This window comes from Ammodytes marinus, assembly GCF_949987685.1.
Source record: "Ammodytes marinus genome assembly, chromosome: 6".
NCBI classification, from domain to species: Eukaryota; Metazoa; Chordata; class Actinopteri; order Uranoscopiformes; family Ammodytidae; genus Ammodytes; species Ammodytes marinus.
This window is the reverse complement of record NC_137235.1, coordinates 4,244,468-4,265,024: the sequence shown is the minus strand read 5'-3', so window position 1 is coordinate 4,265,024 and position 20,557 is coordinate 4,244,468. Positions and strand designations below refer to the sequence as shown.

Here is a 20,557-nt window from a genome sequence, read left to right as displayed (position 1 = left end):
AAATAACTAATTCTCCAGTAAAATATAAGTGTAACATATCTATAACTTTGGGAATAATCCTCTTGATTTTACTAACTCCAAGTGCTGGACACATTTTTAGTAACAAATCACATTTACAATTGAATCACCTCAGTAAAGAATCTCTTCACAGCCCATGTGGACAGGAGGAACATTACATAATTTAATATTACCAGCGATGTAGGAAGTAACATCTGTCATTGCTTGTTTCTTTTTAGTGAGGACATTATAAACTTTGATCTACGATTTTCAAGGAGTTCTATTAAATATGTTAAATGTAATTTTAATTGTTTTATTAAAAAGAAAGTATTTCGAGGTGCTATTTTTAGATGAGCTAGTTTAAATGTTTTGAATTTCTCTAATTTATTAAATTTGAAAAAACAATGATTATGGTTTTATTCTATGTCTATAAGATATTTTTAATGTTTAGAAATTTCAAATTAAAATGGTTGTTTTATTTATTTTCCCGAGGAGCTGATTTTATGAATTTTATTTTTAAAGGTGAGCTTCCGTTCCGATACGTGACGTCACTAGCAAGCGCCAGCACGCGTCGCAAGAACATAAGCGTCCGCGACCTTTTCCTGCAAAAGCATACACAATTCGAGCCCGTTTATAATGTGTTTATTATGATTTAAGGAAGAAATACATTTGTGAGTGTGTGTGAGGGACTGGAAGACGAAAGGAACCGAAATGCTTCGTTGTTGTCTGGTGATTTGCGGCAGAGGAGCCTCGAGAAGGGTGAGAAACGTTTGACTTTATTCAGTAAACACAGGTGTGACAGACATCTGAGCTATACTAGCACACAATCTAATGATATGAAGGCAAAGTGCTGTCTAAATATATTAAATATATGAGCTAGAGCCGCAGGTGTTGCCCTTGTTTTATGAAATTGTTTAGATTATTATGACATCGGATAAAAGGAAATCCTCACTGTCTCCTTGGAAGCTTTTGAATTTGATTTCAGTTCTCAAATGTTCAATAGCCACTTTGCTGATTTATTTGATTGATTATAAACATGAAATAGTTTCAGTATTAAAATCATTTATGAAACAGTATAACAAACATGTATTGGTTACAGCACAGCTCAACTGTCTCACATTATTGTTGACGGTCCTTTTGTCTCTGGTAATTTATAATTGCATTATGTCATTATTTAAAAGCATATATAAAAAACTGTATGAAAAACATATTATTTGAAAATATTGTATATAGGCATCCTAGATACTATTATATTCAGAAAGCACTGCTGTTACTGTTAGACATGTCTAGTTATAAAAACGTGCAAAAAGCTAGTTTAATCAATGGGATAGTTGCTTGCTGTAAACCGATATCAAACCTTCACAGCAGTGTGTTCTCCTCACGCTCTCTCTTTTCGTTCTCCGTTTAACTACCAGTGTTTGAGCTAAGCTAACTTGGATAAGCGACCTCTGCCCATTTCTATATATATATATAAAAAAATGCACAAACAGTTACAGGAACGGTCTCTGTAGCCTTCTCTTGAGCCAGAGAGTGAGGCTAAATGCTAAAAATGTTGAATATCCTTTTGACTCCTGCGTTTTCTTGTGCCCAGTTCACCTCTTCGTTCGCCGGTGAGAACGCTCTCCCTTCAAACCTTCTGCTGCCGTCAAACCTGGTGGATCCGACCAGATTAAGTGAGTCCAATCTGCAGCTTCATCTGCTGTGTTGTAGTCTAGCCGATGTGATGCAAACATTATACCAAACATGTTAGAGAACATCACACACAGAGAATGCAGTAAAATCAGGGATTTCAAGATGTTTGTTGAAGTCATTCATTTTAACAACATAATAGATAGAGTCCAACGTTTTTACAGAACAGATTTTGTTACAGCCTATTTTCTTTTTATAAATAAAAAAATACATTGTACAGGTTTAAAAATAAATCAATTATCCATCCCTCCCCCCAGAGCGTGCCCCCCCTCCCCCTGACTGCCCGCTCCCTGTCCTGAGGCGTTGTGATGCGGTGGTCCCGGCTCACCTGAGCCCCGTTCACACCTGGGTGGAGACGCTGCAGCAGCCGGACGCAGAGCCGCTCGGTTTGGCTCAGCTTCACCCCGATGTGTTCGCTGTGCGGCCAAGGTAAAACACTTTTTTTTTTCAGTATTAAACTTTTCGGGGCGCTCCCTTGGTGTAGTGGTGTAGAGCACGTACCATTTGAGGCTGAGTCCTTATTACAGCAGACCTGGGTTTGACTCCGGCCCGGGCTGTTCTCTGCATGTCATCTCCCCATTTCAACACTGTCACTCTACAACTGTGAGGTGAAAATACCGTAAAAAAAAAATATCTAGAAAAATAAATAAAAAAACTTTTCAATTTGTCAGGAGTTGGTTCTTCTTCTTAGTTTGTTTCCCAAACACAGTTGTCATTACCTTATTCTGAGCAGCCATCCAATGATTTCTTATTAATATATAATATAGAGAATAAAACAAAAACAACAAAACTTTTCAACTTAACATTTTAGTGTATTTCCCAAAACGCGAGTCATCGTTACCTGGATGTGAGCATTCAATGATTTTTTTCGTATGAAAATAAATTGTGCGTGGTGTGGACACCAAATGAGAGTAAAAAATCTGTCAATCCTCTTTTAATCCGTTGTTTGTTTCTCTCTCTCCTCTCAGGCTCGATATTCTCCACGACGTAGAAATATGGCAGAGGAATTTTAAAAGAATCGTAAGTCACATATTCTCATGTTCATAAAGGGGTTTGTCCTTAATGTTGTAAGATGGTTTCAGTCTGGGATTTTAATCATTCAATAATTCAAAATCCACTATAGACCTAATTCACAAGAAATGCCTCAAAGGGCCGTACGAAATAAGAAATATAACTACACAACAAACCATACAAAAACAAGAGAAGTGCTTTAAAGCGCATTTTTCAAAATCGTGCAGTACGCTGTGACAGGGGGCGCAGTTATCCTTTAAGAACAGGAAATATGACATAAATAATGCCATATGATAAAATGCATGTGTAAGTGTACGTAAAACTAATATTTACTTTTGTGTCTCTCAGAGTCACGCCAACACAAAGGTGCGATCAGAGGTGAGAGGTGGAGGCAAGAAACCCTGGAATCAGAAGGGGAGTGGGAGAGCTCGACATGGCAGCATCCGCTCACCGATATGGAAAGGAGGTGAATAGTTTGAGTTTGATTTTTTTTGTATCTATTTAAATGTAAATCAGGGATGTTCATGTATGTGGTTTGAGTTTGATTGTGAAATGTCTCTTTTGAAATCGGCTTTGTGTATTTAAAACTATTTTCTATTTAGATGTAGATAAGGGATGTTAATGTATTGTGTTCAATTTCTTCACATTATTCAAAAGGAAAGGCAGCAGATTTTCACATGGGAGAAGCTGCAACCATCAAATGTTTGACAAACAATTATAAAATCAGTTTTGCCGATTATTATTGTTTTTTTTTCTTAATGTTCAATTTATAACATCACATTTTTTAAGCTCTTCATCTCTTTTATTTATTTATTTATTTATTTATGTATTTATTTATTATTATCAGTATCTATGCAGAATATTTTTTTTTACAGAAATCTTAATTTGCAAAGTAACTAAAGCTGTCAGATAAATGAATTTCCCTTTTTAGATGTAGTATATTAGAAATAGAAAGTGACATTAATAGATATAAATGAATAATATATGTTCCAAACCCCTTAACCTGCTGTGTGGTGTGGTGTGAGGATACTGACAGGTGTTGTTTTTCTCAGGTGGCGTGTCCCATGGACCCAGGGGACCGACCAGTTACTACTACATGTTACCCATGAAGGTCCGAGTGCAGGGACTCAAAGTGGCTCTCAGCTCCAAGATGGCTCAGGTAACAGACACCTGCTCAGGACGGGAAATCATTTCTAAACTGACCATTGAAAAGTCTAGAAAATGGACTATTTATGTGAAAAGTGATGCCAACAAATAACTGGACTAGTTGTGAATGAACGAGAGGGAACCTACTCACATGCCTGAAATGCCCCTGAAAATGTTTGTTTATGCTGCTTCCATATTGAAGGTTTAATGGTAATGCATTATATATATATATATATAAAAAAAAAGGTCTGGGTGACACTTTAGCCTAATTAATCTTTCTGTGCTGAAAAAAAAAAAGTTGTTCAATTTGGTTAAAAAGCGGACTACATATCGACCCCTCTTTGAGCTGAGTATTGTATATGTTTCCAGGACTACCTTCACATCGTGGACTCTCTGAACATCCCCACACCGGACTCCCAGTACCTGCTGGACCTCATCAAAGACAGACACTGGGGCGACTCCGTGTTAATAGTCGATGTGTGAGTATCATCAGAGAAGCTCCTTAAACTTATAGCTGTAATATGTAAGATTTATAAAAAAAAGTATTTATTTTTATATTATTTTCCACTGGCATTTTGTCCACAATAACCATTCCACTTAAATGTGGCTATGACTAGACTTCTTCTTCTCTTTGGAGTCTCTACTGTTTGCCCACTACTTTCCTAAATCACACAGAAAGTCAGGAAGTAACGCAAATTGGGAAATGTATCACTGGCGACAGAAATCTAAGTCAAATCACCCTTTGGACGACTAATCGGCTAATTATTCAGACATGGCAGAGCAGTCAACAAAGAGACCACTTATTCCTGTTACATAGTTATCTAGTACAGCTTAAAAAAAACCTTTTCTGCTTTCTGCTGAAGTTTTTGTCGTTTCTTTCAGAGCTGAAGAGCTTCCTGAAAACATCCTCCAGGCCACGGCCAGTCTGAAGACGGTGAACATTATTCCAGCCATCGGTGAGTCAGCTCTGCATTCCTCACGTCTCAATGGCTTTTATTGTCGTGAATCTTTGTCAGACATAAATCCTCAGGGCTGAAGAACACCTTAGGTGTGTCAAAGCTGTGACCACACCTAGCAACCGATTTACTGCACTTAGAAGGTTAAAGAAAGGTCGATCGAGAGACGGCAGAGGAAGAAACAATTCTTCCCTTTTTTTAGTATTATTTTTTGGCATTTCTATGCTCTTATTAGAAAGTTTTGAGGGATGAAATGGGACAGAGAACAACGAAGAGCCAGATACAAACCTGTGGTCTTCTGCAACTGAGGACTGAGCCTATATGGAGGGGAAGGGGGTGTCGCTCCAACCACTAGAACCACAAGCGCCCCGAAGCTTGATATGGATTTTTTTTTTTAACACAAATCTGATCATGTTGTCTCAATCACATTTTTTTGTGTCACATTGGTAATAAGCTAATGGTAGAAGCATGAAGCACACAATGACAAAGGATAGTATCGCCATCTGCAGGCACACTCTGAAATTACCGGTTACTGTAAAAAAGAAGTCATTCACTAATGAAGTTCTAAGAAAGCATGTTGAACAATATTAGATGGATTGATACTTTCTTTCTCAATTCATCAATCCCTGAAGGGGAAATAGAATTTGTTTCAGTGCAAAAATAAATAAATCAAACTCATAAAAAATGTACATAGTTCACTTTCTGTGTTTGTATGCCTGTATTACAGCTTATGAAACAAATCTTTACATAGTGGAAATCCTCCCTATCTGAAGACTGTTTTTAACATTACGCATTATTCATAGCTTCAGTTTGTACGTTAAGTTAGCATTGTCTTTTCAGGAAGATTGTGAAGAATAAAGTAAAGCAGCATCAGATCATTTCATGTGTCAGAATATGTAATGTATTTTAGGTTTTGAATTACAAGGAGCCATCTTTAATTTTGACGTTCTGTAGACGTGAACATATATTGTTCTGTGTTCTCTGTCAGGTCTGAACGTCCACAGCATCCTGAAACACGAGGTCGTCATCCTCACGCTGGAAACCATCAAGTTCCTGGAAGACAAACTGCTCTGGCACGACGAGCGCTACACAGCTCTGTACCCCTTCAAACTGCCCTACTCCGACATCCCATAGAGAGCACACGCACACGCACACACACACCATAACCTGTAATATATTCACTGACTCTAGTGACACAAATGTTTTTCTATGTGTTTATTATGTGTATGAAAACAAAACATCAATAAATAATGCCAATGATAAACAAAAAAAAAGCAAAGTTTTATTTAAAAAGACACGTGTAGGACAAAGGGCCTATTTAAACGTATTTAAAAAAAGGCAAAAGGCTTGTTCAAAAAGGATTATCGATATGTGAATCTGTGTGGAAGGAGACCGTTGGCCAGATCGTTCCTGATCTCCCAGCGCAGAGCCGAGCGCTTCTTCTCCGTTGGCACGACGTAGGTGTTTGGCACGAACACTTTACGAGGTTTCAGCTGCAACACAGAACAAAGACTAAATATTTATGTACTGCAAAGATAATGACCAATATGTAAACTGTCAAAGCATAGCAGAGGTTTTCAGTCAATATTATAGGTAACACTTTACAAAAAGGGTACATTAGTAAACGCAATAAGCATTAGTTAACTAAGCATTAAGAGTTAGTTGATGCCTAATAAGCATGAACTACACATTACCTAATCAATTACTAACAGTTAATTAACGTACCCTTAGAGTAAAGTGTTACCATATAATACGTTTTTCATCACTGAAATAATTCACTATGTATTTATGACATTAGTGATATTTCTCTTTTGTATTACATCTCGTCTATTGCAGATTTTATGGAGAATAGTTGGGGAGTAAATACTCACTGCTGGAGGTTCATACGCAAGTCGTTCCTGCAAATACAAAAAAAAAAGAGCATTAGTTTTGTTGTGGCCACATGTGACAGAAACTAGACTAAGAAGTATGACATTTAAAACGAGGTAAATAACTAAACTAAATAGAACAGTTGGAAAATAAATATTTGTACAATGAATACAAGTAAAAAAGGTTTTCTTTTACAGTGTAAGATGTTTTCGTACCTTTACCTCCAGGCGTAGAGCTCTCCTGTCCGTCTCTCCTGGGAGTTTAAACATTTCCCAGAGCTGCTTGTACTGGAAATACCTGCAGAGACAAACCACATGAATGACCTATACTGATATATAATCTGTTTTTATACTGTACAATGGACCATCCATTGTGTCCTGAATAAGGTAATTATTATTAATGGGAATATAAAACGAATAAAGGGGCACCATTGAACTTTCAGAAATTCCTCCCTCGATGTGTATTCTCACTACATCAGGGAGAACCGGCAAAAACCGTGACATGTGACTGAGCGTTTTCAATGATGGATGAAGTAAGTTTTATTGCACTGTTTAGTTTATATTAATTAAACTAACATCATGATTCAGAACAGCTACGCAGAAACATCACATTCAAATTTTTCCGCAGAAAAATACGACTCGATTTATTTTCATAGAAATAAGTGTACTACCTGTTTTAGGCAATGGGGAAGGCCTAATTCTTTAAGTTACATTGCTACCCATTAACCCATATCCAATATGTAATGTAATTGTTTTAATACATGTTACATAGTGGACCTTTAAAATAACTTCATTGGGTTTTTTAAATTTGAGCAGAATTCACTCCAAGTTGCTGGTACTTACTTGGCCACTGGGTCCGACTTCTTTATGGTTGGCTGATTCACCACGGGTCTGATGACTGAAACAGCAAAAAACGTTTGATTCATTATAGATAAATGGATGTCATAAAAACACAAACATGAGTCGGTTCATTTGGTCGCTGTTGACTTACAGGATTTGGTTTTGGGCCTGATGTCGCCTTCACTGTGAGCTCGAGTCTGTCCAAAATGGAATGGACAGTTTAGCTGGTAATATTTTACTCTTTTATTATTAACTTTTGGCATTTTTAAGCTTTATTAGATAGTACAGAGTTGAAATGGAGACAGAGAGAGAGAGAGAGAGAGAGAGAGAGAGAGGGGGGGGATGACCTGCAGTAAAGGTCCAGGGGTCGGATTTGAACCCGCGACCACTGCAACGAAGGCCGGAGCCGATATGGTACGCGCTCTATCCACTACGCCACCGGAGCGCCCAGGTTGGTGATATTTTAGACTTAGACTAAGACTTAAATTTGTTTTTATTGTCATTCAATAAATGCACTAGTGCACCTATTAAACGGAATTGTCACCTTGGCTCACGGTGGAGTGAACACAATGGCATGAAGTAAAGGTTCAAATACTAAAGGGGGGTGGGGGCGATGGTGGATGGTTTATTTATTGTCCGTGAGTGTTCAACAGTCTAATGGCCAGGGGGAAGAAACTGTCACTGAACCTAGATGTCTACTGTGGAACCTCCTGCCAGAGTTCAGCACTTCTGCCCAATGTCCCAATGTTTACCAGCGGAGTTTGTAGAGTAACACAAACATTGGAAGCACATGTCTGTCACTACTTCCTGTACGGACTACATTACCCACCATGCCTCTGACGTAGGAATCAAAGGCGCTCACAGACATTCCGTCCGTCTCTGAGCTCCGTGTGTCTTCGTTTTCCGTGTCAAAGTCGTGTTGAGCCGACGGGGAGAGATGAAGGTCTGCCAGCCGCTCCTCCAGACAACTCGCTGACTCTGCACAGAAGAACATCACAACATTCATTCATACATTCACATTATCAGGAGTTTACTGAATAATCACAATTATTAACAAAACATGGTAACACTTTGGAATAAGTACACAACATTGTAGTAACTACTACATAGGTTTTTTCTTTTAGTAACTACTACATAGGTTTTTTCTTTTAGTAACTACTACATAGTTTTGGATTACTTACTACAAAGGTTTAAAAAAATTAAATAAAAAAGTTTAGTAACCACTACATAGTTATGCATGACCTAGTTTGGTCTGGCGTTGCGATGCTATGCATTACCTACTACATTTTTTTTTTCACTACATAAAAAAAAGGATGTAAAAAACGTATGTAGTAGGTAATGCATAACTATGTAGTAGTTACTAAAATGTTGTGTACCTTGTTGTAAAGTTTTACCCAACACATTTTCAATCTGGTAAATTTTCCATCTGGTGGGGGATTCAGATTTATACCAGTAAACCTGAAATTAATTTATTTCAAACCCTAAAAGTAAAAGTGTCCCAAAAAAAACCCCCACAGCATTTATGTGACAAACACAGAGGCAGGTAAACCATTTACCGTCCTGCTGCCTGAGGTTGCCTTCCCACTCCTCACACATCCTGTCGTATGTCGGCCAGGTGGACTCCTCCTTAGAGTCGATGAACTTGATATCTCTGTTGCTTGAAGACTCAGAATCTACATTGTCTTCATCATTCTCTTTCTCAACATGTTTCTCTTCTTCTAAAACGTCAGCAGTGCCACCTTCCAAACGCTTCCCATCCAACACCAAGTTGTTTTCAACAGTGACGTAATTTTGCTCCTCTGAAGTTGCATTGGTTGCTTCATTCCCAGAAGCTTTGTGTAGATTCTCTATACATCCCTCTCGACATTCCTCCAGTTTCATGCTTTTAACGACATCATCATCTTCTCCGACACACGCCACATTAGCTCCAAGCTCTGCGCCGGCTAAAGCTAACACACTCAATGAACCGGTCTCAGTACCACCATAGCCCGACTGTGTGGGCTCTACATCAAACCCTCCGTAGCTGTACAGCGAACGCCCTTCATCCTCCTCGTCATAGTCCCTGGTCTCTGACAGATCTCCCTGGCTGTCCTGATCGAACTCTGTGATGGTGTGGTCGTCCCTGTAGTCCGCCCCGTCCTGCTCCTCCGGTCGGTAGGTCCCGTAGCCGGACGTCAACATACTCGGAGCGGGACTGTCACAGCTGCTGCTATGGCTTTCATTTTCATCACCATTATTTTCATCACAACCATCTTCACCACCAACACCATCAATTCCACTTCCGGAACTCTCTCCACTCTTGTTGCCATAGTTATTAACTCCACACTTCTTCTCCTCCCCTGAAGACTCTATGAGGGATTTAATGGCATGTATGGACTCTTCGTTGCTTTCATCATCATCATCATCATCATCATCATCATCTTCGTCAGAACCACCATTATTTCGACTTCCGGAACTCTCTCCACTCTTGTTGCCATAGCTATTAACTTCACGCTTCTCCTCCTCTGAAGATTCCACGGGGGATTTAATTGCAAGTTTGAAGTCTTCATTGCTTTCATCATCATCATCATCGTCACTACGACCATTATTATTTCTACTTCCGGAGCTTTCCCCACTCTTGTAGCCGTGGTTATTAACTCCAGGTATTTCCTCCCCACAACTGCTGCTATAGGTTTCATCTTCCCCACCACCATCCATTCCACTTCCGGAACTCTCTCCACTTTTGTTGCCATAGCTATTAACTCCATGCTTTTCCTCCTCTGAAGATTCCATGAGGGATTTCATTGCATGTTTGGACTCTTCATTGCTTTCTTCATCTTCATCTTCATCATCATCATCGTCGTTACTGTCACAACCATCAATATATCGAGTTCCGGAACTTTCCCCGCTCTTGTTGCCGTGGTGATTAACTCCAGGTATGTCCTCCCCTGCTGAAGCTTCCTGGAGAGATTCAGACGCAGGTTTTTTCGAGTCTTCGTCGCCGATCACTCGTTCCATCTCCACCACGTCTTCCTCATCCCCCTCTTCCTCCTCTCTCTCTCCATCGGACCAGAAGGACGAGTTGAGAGAGTTCTTGTCGTCGTCGCTGTCTTCGTCCCATTGAGTGTTTTTATACATGGTGGTTACCTACGATAGTCTAGGTGCAGTGTGTGTGTGTGTGTGTTGAGTGAGTGTTGCTCAGGCAGAAGGCTTAAAAGGTAAGAGGATTAAGCTGATGTCCAAGAGCTTGAACCATTAACCCTCCTATGTAAGGCCTCTTTTCAAAAAAGATGTAACAGCTCCACATGCTGGCCACCAAATGCATTACATCTCTGCCTCTGTGTTTATTAGTCTATGGTTTGTTCCCTTTCATTTACAGTAGCTACGAGGAACTTTTTATTTCATTTTAGCACCTCCTTTGTGTCAGTGCCACTGTCCTAAAGATCTTTGCTAGCTCATTCTGCTGGCGCTTGCTTCTGTTTAGCAACCGAGTTTGAAATTCTATATTTGATTTTATAAGTCGTGGATAAGAATTTGCTGCCTTGTGTGACACACGTTATAACCCAGGTAAGTGATCTGTAAATAAAACGTATAACTAACAAACACTTTGATGACAGTAAGCATATGTTACCTGAGTCTTCACTGTAGACAGATTCATCACAGACCAGAGATTGTCCTTTGTGTTTCCTGTAAGTGGAAAAATAACACAACGGTTTATAGTTGTTACATTTCCAGCAAAGTTTGAGCAGTTAGAGGATTTCTTCTGTTTCCGTTAACAACTTCTCGACAATCATTAATTCTTGACATTTCTATACTGGATTAAATATCACTGCAGCGCTAACCCTTTTGATGAGTCTGTACATTGAAGATGTAAGTCTAAACATAACTTCGGGATTTTTTTTTCTTATTAATGATTTTCTGTGATGTGATGTATATAAATCTGTTTGCATTTAGAGCTTACTAGTGTATAACTGCTGTGTTAATTGATTAATTGAAACTGTGATGTGCATTGTGACAGGCAAAGTGTATGAGCAAATAAGCATGCCGAAAAATTCAATAAAAAAAAAGACATGAAAAAATAAATAATAATAATTCTAATGACCTGAGGACTTTTCTGTGGATGCAGCGTCTGCCCTGGGTGTCCGGCGTGGATGCAAAGCTGTCGGTGAGCTGTGATTGGAGCGTTGTCTCGGGGTCAGACTCCACCTGCAGCCTGGTGGGAGCGCCGGGAGGCAGCCGCAGCGCCGGGGCCACGGAGTGCTGAGCGTACGAGTCCCAGTGTCCACATGCTCTGTTCTGATAGGACGTCAGCACCTGTGTTCAATTAAACACAGAATAAATCAATCACATGGGCCTGCCCTGATGCTATTAAAAGATTAAAAGGGCGACTTAATCAAATCTTAATGTTATGCATGTCTTTATTATTGATCAAACCTAATAATTATTGACAAATGCAGCAAACTTTACAGAATCGTCTGTAACTAAGACTGTTTTCTCAATTTCTCAAACTTTCAAGAACCAGTGGGAACTCCAACAACATGTAAACACAATCTCTGCTTGTGCACGATCTTCGAAATATCTAATATCTAATAATCTAACACTATGTGGTGTAACATGTGGTTAACACTTACCGGTCTGTCATGTAAGAAAAACCCTTCTCCAAAGTCTTCAAAGTTGCTTTGACTCACTGTGAACACACAACATACAATAATCCACCAGTTAAAAAATAAATAAAAAAAATGTCATGGAAAATCCTAAAATAATTTAAAAGACATGCTTTGTATACAGATAAAAAAACAAACACATTACTATTATTATCGCACAGTGAGGTAAGCGCTCTGACCTTTCTCTTTGATGTAGGCTGGAGGACTCGGGTGAGACTTGGCGGTGGTCTGATAGTTGGTGACGTTTTTCTGAGCTGGTGAAGCCAGGCTTTTCCAATCTCCATGGCGAATCAGTTCATCAAGATCTGACATTACACAAAACAAAGTGAGCTTTAATAACACTTTTAACATGTAAATCACTAGATAAAATTTAATTAAATAAAACTTTGATTTGACCAATATTCTTTTTATTTAGGCTACAAATGAAGCCGAGAAATAACACGGTAATAATAATAAAGTAATCAGAGAAAGTGTGAAGAGGATGGATGTTTCGGATAGTCTAACCTCGCTTGAATTCATGCAGCCTGTGTTTCGGTACGTTGTTGTAGCCCAGTAGCGCCAGTTGTTCTTGAATTTCATCTTCTGAGAAATCCAGGTCGTCCATAATGTTTTCAGCTTCAAATCAACGGAGTGGCATAAACCTGAAGATTAAAAAAACATTATACTATATAATAAAACAATATAAAAACAAACAGACACGGAGAACAACAAAATAGACTTTTTGGATGCCATTTTTAAAAGGTCCGGGTCAGGGCTTATTTATGGAGTAAACTGATAGGTGTATCGACAGTGTTCAGTATTTTAGTTTAAAATCATCATTGTGCGTTGTAACTTACAATCAATAAAGTACTCTATGTATTGATGTATATAGCTTCAACAGGTTTTATTTAAACCGAACTCCATTAACTCAAAATTTAACGTGTGTATACCGACTGTCACAGTCAAACGTGCACACATTTTTCCAAATGTTTAGATAATAATATAAGAGCGTAATATAACTTATAGTCTCTCTTGTGCAAGCCGAATACACCAGTAAAACTATTAAGACACTATTTAGCTACAAAAAAGTTTCAGTATTGTATTAAAGAGTTATTAATAAACAAGTAAATCCTGAAGTGACAGACTTTTGAACAGGGTTCGGCTAACTAAGCTAACAGACAGCATTCAAACAGGGGAGTAAATATAAACAATGCGAACTTATTCAGATACTTTTATAAGGGGTTTGTTTCTCACCTGCAAAGGAGCCAGCTCGCCGTTATAGTAAATCCATCACCGGTTGCTTAAATAAGTCGTAATTATGTTTTATTGTTTACAAGTTTCGGCAACACAGCACCTAGACAACAACCGTTACCGAGCTTTGAAAATGACGCCCAGAATCACTTCCGCTGTTTATAGCGGCTGGTAAGAATCTAGCGCCCCCCACAGGACTGGAGCAGTAGTGCAACAACAACAACCAGTGGTGGGAGACGGATTTACATCATTTATTTTAGAGCCTCCTGTTATCCTCAATTTTAACTAAAATTGTTTATCCTTGGGGTCAAATTCAAATCCACAAAATTGGTAAAAATCTAAATTGTTTATTTTTCATTAATTGTTTCTTTCAACCTTTATTTATTCTTGAGAGATCATTGAGGAGTGTCCCCCAATTCCAGCGATGTAGAGTCAAATAGGCAACTGTATGTTTTTTTCACTACCTAAATCATCAAGGCAATTTTAAGTTTACCTAGTCAAATTAAGAAAAGTAGATAATGTAAATATGAAGCAAAAAAAAAAAAAAAGTCATGTCAATCATTTACTTGATGTTTAACATTGAATGGGGTCAAATGACAACAAAGATTTATCCACAAAAGGAAAACATTTTACTGCAACTTGAGGACTTTTACTTTGAAAATACTGACATACTTTTACATCAGTAAGGTTTTGATTGTACTATAGAACACTTTTCACTGTAGAAAGGATACAACCTCCACCATTGAGCTTGTCTTATCCTTCAAATATGACAAATATGCTCTAAAATAAACCTAAAGATTAATGAATATGTGAGAATATCCTCATTTTACCCGTCAATTTTCTCCTTTAACTTCTTTTAAGAGCTTAAATATGTTTTAAAAAGACTAAGATTAATATCCTGGAACTAAGTAAAGGACAGTTTCATACAAAATTGCTGTCATGCATGGTCAATTTTTACTGTATTTTCAGGCATCAAACTAAATTTAATTTCAGAGTAAAGGTAGTTAGTGTTACAACCCACCCCCTCCTCCTGCTGCTACAGAGCCTGAGCTTCTCATGAATAATCAGGACTTTCTAACGGCCTCCCCTTCCAGTAGCCGGTGGGGTTTCAGTGAGGGAGGAAGACTGACAGGTGGCCCGTGGACCGTGAGCCCCCGTCTAAACGCTAAAGGGACTTTTGTAGTGTCTTCCTCGGCCCTGGGAAGAACATGGCTCTGTCCGGGATCTATCGGGAGTCTCTGCTCGTCATTTTACTGCAAATCGTGTTGATTTGCTCCGCTCAGGTGAGAAGATTGATGCTGTTTAACGCTGTAGTATATTCCAGGTGATATTCATGTAGGTGCATAATAGTATCTTTATACTATAATAGTATAGTTATCTATCTAGGTATAACTTGTCTGTGCTGATCTGGGAGGGATTTATAGAGATTGATTGTAATGTATTATCTTTTATTTCTTATTGAACATAATGATATAACTAATCTGAGGTGTATATATGATTTGTAAAGGTTTGTTTGTACAGTATTTTTGATTTCCTGTGGTGTTATATTTCATTTTCCTGTTGGCATTTTCAACTTATTTGTTTCCCTTGGTAACGTGTAGACTTTATTGTACATATCTCTTCTTTTAGTAGTTCTTTTTCACCATATATTCCCTACGAAATTTAAGAATGTCTGGCTGAATTGGCTTATACTTATATTTTAATGCATTTGAACTAAATCCTCTTGAATCCCTATAACAATTTCCAGGCTTAAGTGTGCTTTTAGTGGTTTTAATATTGGATTTTCTCAGACAATGTGTGTTGGAATTACATCGTTTTTTGTTGGAGCCATTTATATAATCAGTATAGGACATGTGAATGTTAGAATAAGCTGAATGTTTAAGTTCAACAAAATGTATAACAAAACCGCTTCATCTACAAAAGTCTTGAGTGTTTTATGAAGTTTTATGAAGTGTATCTAACCATTTATCCCGAACGTACACACCTGGCATCAATAAGGTCCAGACAGCAGCAGCAGTAATCTGAACACATGCAGTTACTTAGTCGTGATATAATGAGACGATAATGGGGAAACTGGGTTTAGTTTCATGACCTTTCCCCTCTCAGGACCCAAACAAAGGGACTCTGTGTGCGCTGCCCTTCACACCAGCACCAGTACACGCACCAGAAGCATAACACTGGATGATATTTAGAAAATTAATATTAGCATGAAAAAAAAAGTGAAAACTGATCTTTTTGTTTGTTTTCCAGAGGGGCCCGGTCGGACCCAGAGGCCCCCAAGGGGAGCCCGGAGTAGCTGGCGTGCCCGGCGTGGACGGCATTGATGTGAGTTGATGTTTGTGTATCTGATCAGTCATGAAGTTGAGTTTTTCAGATGTAGGTCAAAGCTGTGGATTGGTTCGTGTTTTGGTTATTCAGCTAAAGTAGGTTTTCACTGTTTTTACACAACATGGAGGAAGCTGTTTTTATAACTTTAAGAAGGCTGTTCACCATGAATGTCACACTTCATTACACTTTCAAAGAAATTCTGCTTGGAAGCTTTCTTCACACTTACAGGGGTACCATCTTTTATTGGGGAATATCATGAATAAACTTAAATACTAAAATACGTTATATTTTTAGAACTTAAACTTAAAGAACTGGTATAAGGCTATACAACTTTATAATTGTAGAATTTAACAAATGCAAGTCTTGAAAACACCAAATAATAAAAATAAATAAACAAATGGACCCATACCAAGTGTCCTGTGCAACAAGTAAACAGCATTCTTACAAATAGTATTTTAAGTATTTTTTTTTGTGTATTTTCAACCTCATCATGATGTGACCATGTTCTTGATGTGTCGTCAGGGCGACAGAGGAGAAGACAACACAGTGGTCGGCGGACCAGTGAGTGGACCTTTAAGTTCTTCTTTCACATGTGGAAAAAAAAAAAAAAAGACTCATGAACCTATATAAACATTATTAACGTGAAGTGAATGTCTCCTTCCAGGGCCCGGACGGTGATAACGGCAAAGACGGCGCTCTGGGGGCTGCAGGTCTTCCAGGCGCAGATGTAAGTGGAACGACGTGTTGATTTAGTGGAGGGTTAAATACTGGTGGGTTTGAGCTTTGGCTGGTCCAGTGTTCATCCACTATTTTACAGCTGACTGGCGAGACACTGAAGGCCTTGTACATGCATGTACATTTTTACAACTTTTATTTGATTTATACTACGTTTCCTTCTAAAAACATGACAAATATGCATTTTTAAGACCATGTAGTCTGTGAAAAATTGAAATTGAAATTGTTTTAATGTAGGTAGGCCTAATCAATTGGCACAGTTTCATGATTATATCTATGAGGTAAAATTGTTAGCAGTTGAATCAGTAGTTGCTTTACTCCAGTCTTTCACCTACAGGTTAAACTCCCCAATCAAAGGATGTGTTGAATCTCTGTAAGATCAGAGCTGGAGATACTTGAGATACTTGAGATATTCAGATCTGCTGCTGTGTGAGCCGTTTATCTTGGCTTCTACTGAAAAAAGGAAAAAGAAAAAAAGAACTTTGAAAAAAATCATTCTGGCTATTTAGGGTCTAGAGTCTTGAGCAGCTTCCTGACAGGAGAAACAGGGGTCTGTTTGTGTGGGACGGAGGTGGGGTGCAGAGGGATGTGTGTGTGTGTGTGTGTGTGTGTGTGTGTGTGGGAGGGGGGGGGGGGGGTTCGGAGAGAGAAGCGTGTCCAGGGGAAGGGGCTGCAGAATGGGCTCAGTGTGTTCACGCCTGCTGTGGTGATGCTGCACAGACACAGAGCAGCAGATTCAGGAGTTTTGTGGAGGGTTTAACGAGGAGAGAGACACCAGTTTATAACATTAAAGGTAGCCTACTGTGTGTAGTGAGTTCTAGATTGCGCTCCCTTGCTAACCCCTCTATTAGGGAGAATTTACAGAAGCTACAGTGGCCTTCAAGGACAAGAAGCTTTATACACTAACATACTGGGCACCTAATTATTGGTACCTACTCCGTCAAAAAATTACCCGATACAGTAGAGCAGCCGGTACCATGTAGTGGAGAAGAACCATTTGCTTACTGATGCCTTTGACCAGGTGGAGAGAGTTTGAGAGATATTTATGAGGGAGGCAGGTGAGGGGAGGAGCTTAAGTCTGCATGGAAGGAAGGCCACACCTCCTGATAACCAGTTTTTCTTAATGTGTCAAGTTCAAGGCAGTTAATTGTCATCATTTGGGCAATTTGTGTTACAGCAAGCATAATAACAAAAACAAGTTTCATACATAAAAACTAATTATATAATATAGAATATACAACATATTTCTCTGTTATAATAATTACAGTAGGCAAATGACAACATATGTTTAGTTGTAACTTGTAAGAAACGTAACTAAATGTAAGACATCACTGTAAACCATTTAATTGCAGATAAATAGAGGAAATCATTTTAAAGTGAAGTAGAGTGATAATTTTTGGACTAAATATATATATTTTTTTCCACTTAGTGTATCCAATATATTTTTCTGAATCCTATAATGATTTCCCCCTATTTTTTAGTATTCTCTAGAAATAACAAGCTTCTTTGCCAGGAGATGTTCAACATCAACTGTATTTTCATAATTTTGTATTGTGAGTTTGAGGTTTTGTGTCGTCCTTGTAGGGACCTGTTGGACCTCCTGGAGATCCGGGCCTGCTGGGCCTTCAGGGTCCAAAAGTAAGTTCATTAACGATATATTTAATTGAATTGTTCTTTCTTTTGAAGCTTAAAAGGCAGAATTTACACCGTCTACACAGCTGATTGGCAAAACCTTTTTCTAATGCCAACATCTGCATCTACACATCTATACATATGTCCTGTTGGGATCATTTTCTATTATAGACCTATTGCTTTATTTAGGTTAGATTTTGATAGTATCTCTTTTGCTAATTATTTGCACATTTTCATTAATTATTTTTTGTATTGTTGGTATTTCTAAACTAACATTTCTGTCCTTGTTTGTTTTTCAGGGAGATGCTGGGGCACGTGGGCCTGTGGGGGAGCCTGTAAGTACAAAATATACCGCATGCCTGAAATCAAATACATTTCAGTTTCAGTAACACCAAGATTAGATTGATCCTAAATGCAGATTCTGTACCAATTGTTGCAAAGGATATGTAAATATTTGCTTGCTCAGATACATATTTAAGGATAAAATTCACAGAAATGTTGAAATGCTTATTTCTGTTGATAATAAACAGCTCATTGAACTGATGTCTTTATCCATCCATATCTAAACTACCCGCTTACATGTTGTTTCAAATAATCAGTCGATATTATTATAGCCAGTTTAAACCATTATCATGCATATTAAAAGGGTGTTTTGTTACAATAAATAAAATGTATGCTATAAATCCCTATATGTTATTCAGTATCTACATCACATAGTTAAACTGTACACTGAAACAGGCAGCTTTAAGATGCATTCAGCTCATTCTTTGAGCCCTATAAACATTGTGTTGGCCCGAATGTCCTTTATTGATTTTCTGTTGACTGATCAGTCTCAGTCTGACTCTGTTAATCAATTCATTTCTCTCACAGGGTGTAGGACCTGATGGGCTGGATGTGAGTATCTACCATATCAATCTTTATGCACACATTTTTTTGGATTCAATATAAGAGAAATGTTGGTCCATTCACTGCACTCTTCTGTGTGATGTCATGGTGTACTGACCCGTTCTTTAGGACAAATTAATTAGATTTAGATTAGATAAATAAGACAGCAGATTCTGGCGTCGTAAAGACACTACTACTTTTTCCCAAAGGGGGCGCTAGAATCAACAAAAACTTAAAGTTCCTAGTAGCCACTTTAATTCAAGTATTGAAACCCTTAAACAATTTTTATATATTTCAAATACTTTTTTTTATAGTGTTTGAGGCTTGATTTGCAACATATTGTTTTATAAGAAGAATTCTGTATTTTGTTTGTGTTTGTTAACAGGGTATTCCTGGGACAGACGGGCTGTCAGGTGAAATGGGAAAAGCTGGAGCATCTGTGAGCATATAATATTTTTGTTACATGAAAGTTTTCATTGGGAAGCACCTTGTAACTGGTTTTGAAAGGCGCCGTAGAAATAGTTTATATTATAATTATTCCGTTTACATTCAAGTAACTTTAACAATAATTTTTAAGTGTCCTAAACAAAAGACCAAAATTAAAAGAATATTGATAAATTGAATGCAATATTTCATAAACTGTATTAATAAAAATCATGTTTTTCTCACAGGGCGCGAGGGGCAAGAGAGGTCAAGTGGGTCCTCCTGGTGTTGCTGGGCAACGGGTAAATATCTCAGCTTCTGTTTAATTCTGATTATTTAGGTAAATTAGTATTTTACCTTCAGGCTGGCAGGTGAGTGACAGATGCAATAATGTAACGGTTGGGGAGGAGGGTGTTTTGGGGTAACATGTTTATGATATGTAAACTAAAAAGGGTCAATGCTGGGACGAAGCTAAATCAATGATTTAAAGTTTTTTTAAGCTCAACCACATTGTCTGTGTTTTCCTATTCTAGGGTCCACCAGGCATTTATCAAGGCGAGGACCTGGTAAGTTTGATCCCAGAATATATTAATTTACACCCACTTCAACAATATTTTATACAGTATAACGTTTTATAAGTATAAAATATTACTGGTAATAATAAAACAGAGTAGAACGAGATACATGGCTGACAAGCTCAGAATAAGCGAGTGGCAATTAACAGGTTTTATATTTTAAAGGAGCGCAGTTGTAAAGGCTACATTTTTTCAGAGCGTGTGATTTATCATTTATTTAGGAATCCCATTAGCAGCACACCAGGGTGAGAGCTAATCTTCCTGAGATCTCAACATGTAAATACTCAAAACAGACAATCACGCCTTCGAGACTTTGTAGTGGACATTCGTCAAACAAAACAGATAATATAAAAGAATTATAAAATTAGTTCTAAATTATGTGTTTTTTTCATATATGAATGCCGGATTGGTCGAAACTGCAACATCAAGAGGCTTCACTTAATCCTGTTCATTACATTAATGACTGAACTCAACTTAACTTTTCTAAGCTAACTCGGGGGTCACTGTCAGTGGAGCCTCCAGTGGCAGGGCTCTTCATGACCTCAAATAGGCTGTTGTGTTTTTCAGTGTCCGAACGCCTGCCCCTCCGGTCTGCATGG

General features: G+C 38.2%; 3 protein-coding genes across 3 annotated transcripts in view; 2 read left to right on the top strand and 1 right to left on the bottom strand.

Annotated features, from left to right (window-relative positions):
- Positions 1–566: 566 nt before the first annotated feature.
- Positions 567–6,059, top strand: mrpl4 (mitochondrial ribosomal protein L4). Its single transcript, XM_080029023.1, has 9 exons — positions 567–756; positions 1,589–1,670; positions 1,944–2,115; positions 2,655–2,706; positions 3,046–3,163; positions 3,750–3,856; positions 4,213–4,322; positions 4,726–4,799; positions 5,788–6,059. The coding sequence occupies exons 1-9, from the start codon at positions 709–711 to the stop codon at positions 5,931–5,933; spliced, it is 909 nt and encodes a 302-aa protein (XP_079885149.1). The 5' UTR covers positions 567–708; the 3' UTR covers positions 5,934–6,059.
- On the bottom strand, positions 6,019–13,513 carry hyls1 (HYLS1 centriolar and ciliogenesis associated). The gene is made up of 12 exons (XM_080029022.1): positions 13,384–13,513; positions 12,655–12,791; positions 12,330–12,455; positions 12,118–12,173; positions 11,589–11,800; positions 11,118–11,173; positions 8,337–8,485; positions 7,659–7,704; positions 7,511–7,565; positions 6,884–6,965; positions 6,671–6,697; positions 6,019–6,292 (listed from the first exon to the last, which is right to left on the bottom strand). The coding sequence occupies exons 2-12, from the start codon at positions 12,752–12,754 to the stop codon at positions 6,161–6,163; spliced, it is 1,041 nt and encodes a 346-aa protein (XP_079885148.1). The 5' UTR covers positions 12,755–12,791; positions 13,384–13,513; the 3' UTR covers positions 6,019–6,160.
- A 1,075-nt stretch (positions 13,514–14,588) lies between these two features.
- The window catches only part of col9a1a (collagen, type IX, alpha 1a), a gene marked incomplete at both ends in the record, with an annotated part of 16,655 nt that continues 10,686 nt past the window's right edge, over positions 14,589–20,557 (top strand). The window contains 11 exons of the mRNA XM_080029892.1: positions 14,589–14,663; positions 15,631–15,705; positions 16,231–16,269; positions 16,373–16,435; positions 18,028–18,081; positions 18,375–18,410; positions 18,946–18,969; positions 19,346–19,399; positions 19,632–19,685; positions 19,917–19,949; positions 20,526–20,555. Of these exons, the coding sequence (XP_079886018.1) occupies positions 14,589–14,663; positions 15,631–15,705; positions 16,231–16,269; positions 16,373–16,435; positions 18,028–18,081; positions 18,375–18,410; positions 18,946–18,969; positions 19,346–19,399; positions 19,632–19,685; positions 19,917–19,949; positions 20,526–20,555 (537 nt within the window). The remainder of the gene's footprint in view (positions 14,664–15,630; positions 15,706–16,230; positions 16,270–16,372; positions 16,436–18,027; positions 18,082–18,374; positions 18,411–18,945; positions 18,970–19,345; positions 19,400–19,631; positions 19,686–19,916; positions 19,950–20,525; positions 20,556–20,557) is intronic.

Coding starts and splice junctions, on each gene's coding strand:
- mrpl4 (XM_080029023.1), top strand. CDS start 709: ATGCTTCGTTGTTGTCTGGTGATTTGCGGCAGAGGAGCCTCGAGAAGG. Junction 2,116..2,654: donor GTGTTCGCTGTGCGGCCAAG/GTAAAACACTTT, acceptor CTCTCCTCTCAG/GCTCGATATTCTCCACGACG. Junction 4,323..4,725: donor TCCGTGTTAATAGTCGATGT/GTGAGTATCATC, acceptor CGTTTCTTTCAG/AGCTGAAGAGCTTCCTGAAA.
- hyls1 (XM_080029022.1), bottom strand. CDS start 12,754: ATGGACGACCTGGATTTCTCAGAAGATGAAATTCAAGAACAACTGGCG. Junction 12,174..12,329: donor AGCCTACATCAAAGAGAAAG/GTCAGAGCGCTT, acceptor GTGTGTTCACAG/TGAGTCAAAGCAACTTTGAA. Junction 8,486..11,117: donor TGTCTACAGTGAAGACTCAG/GTAACATATGCT, acceptor TCTTCTGTGCAG/AGTCAGCGAGTTGTCTGGAG.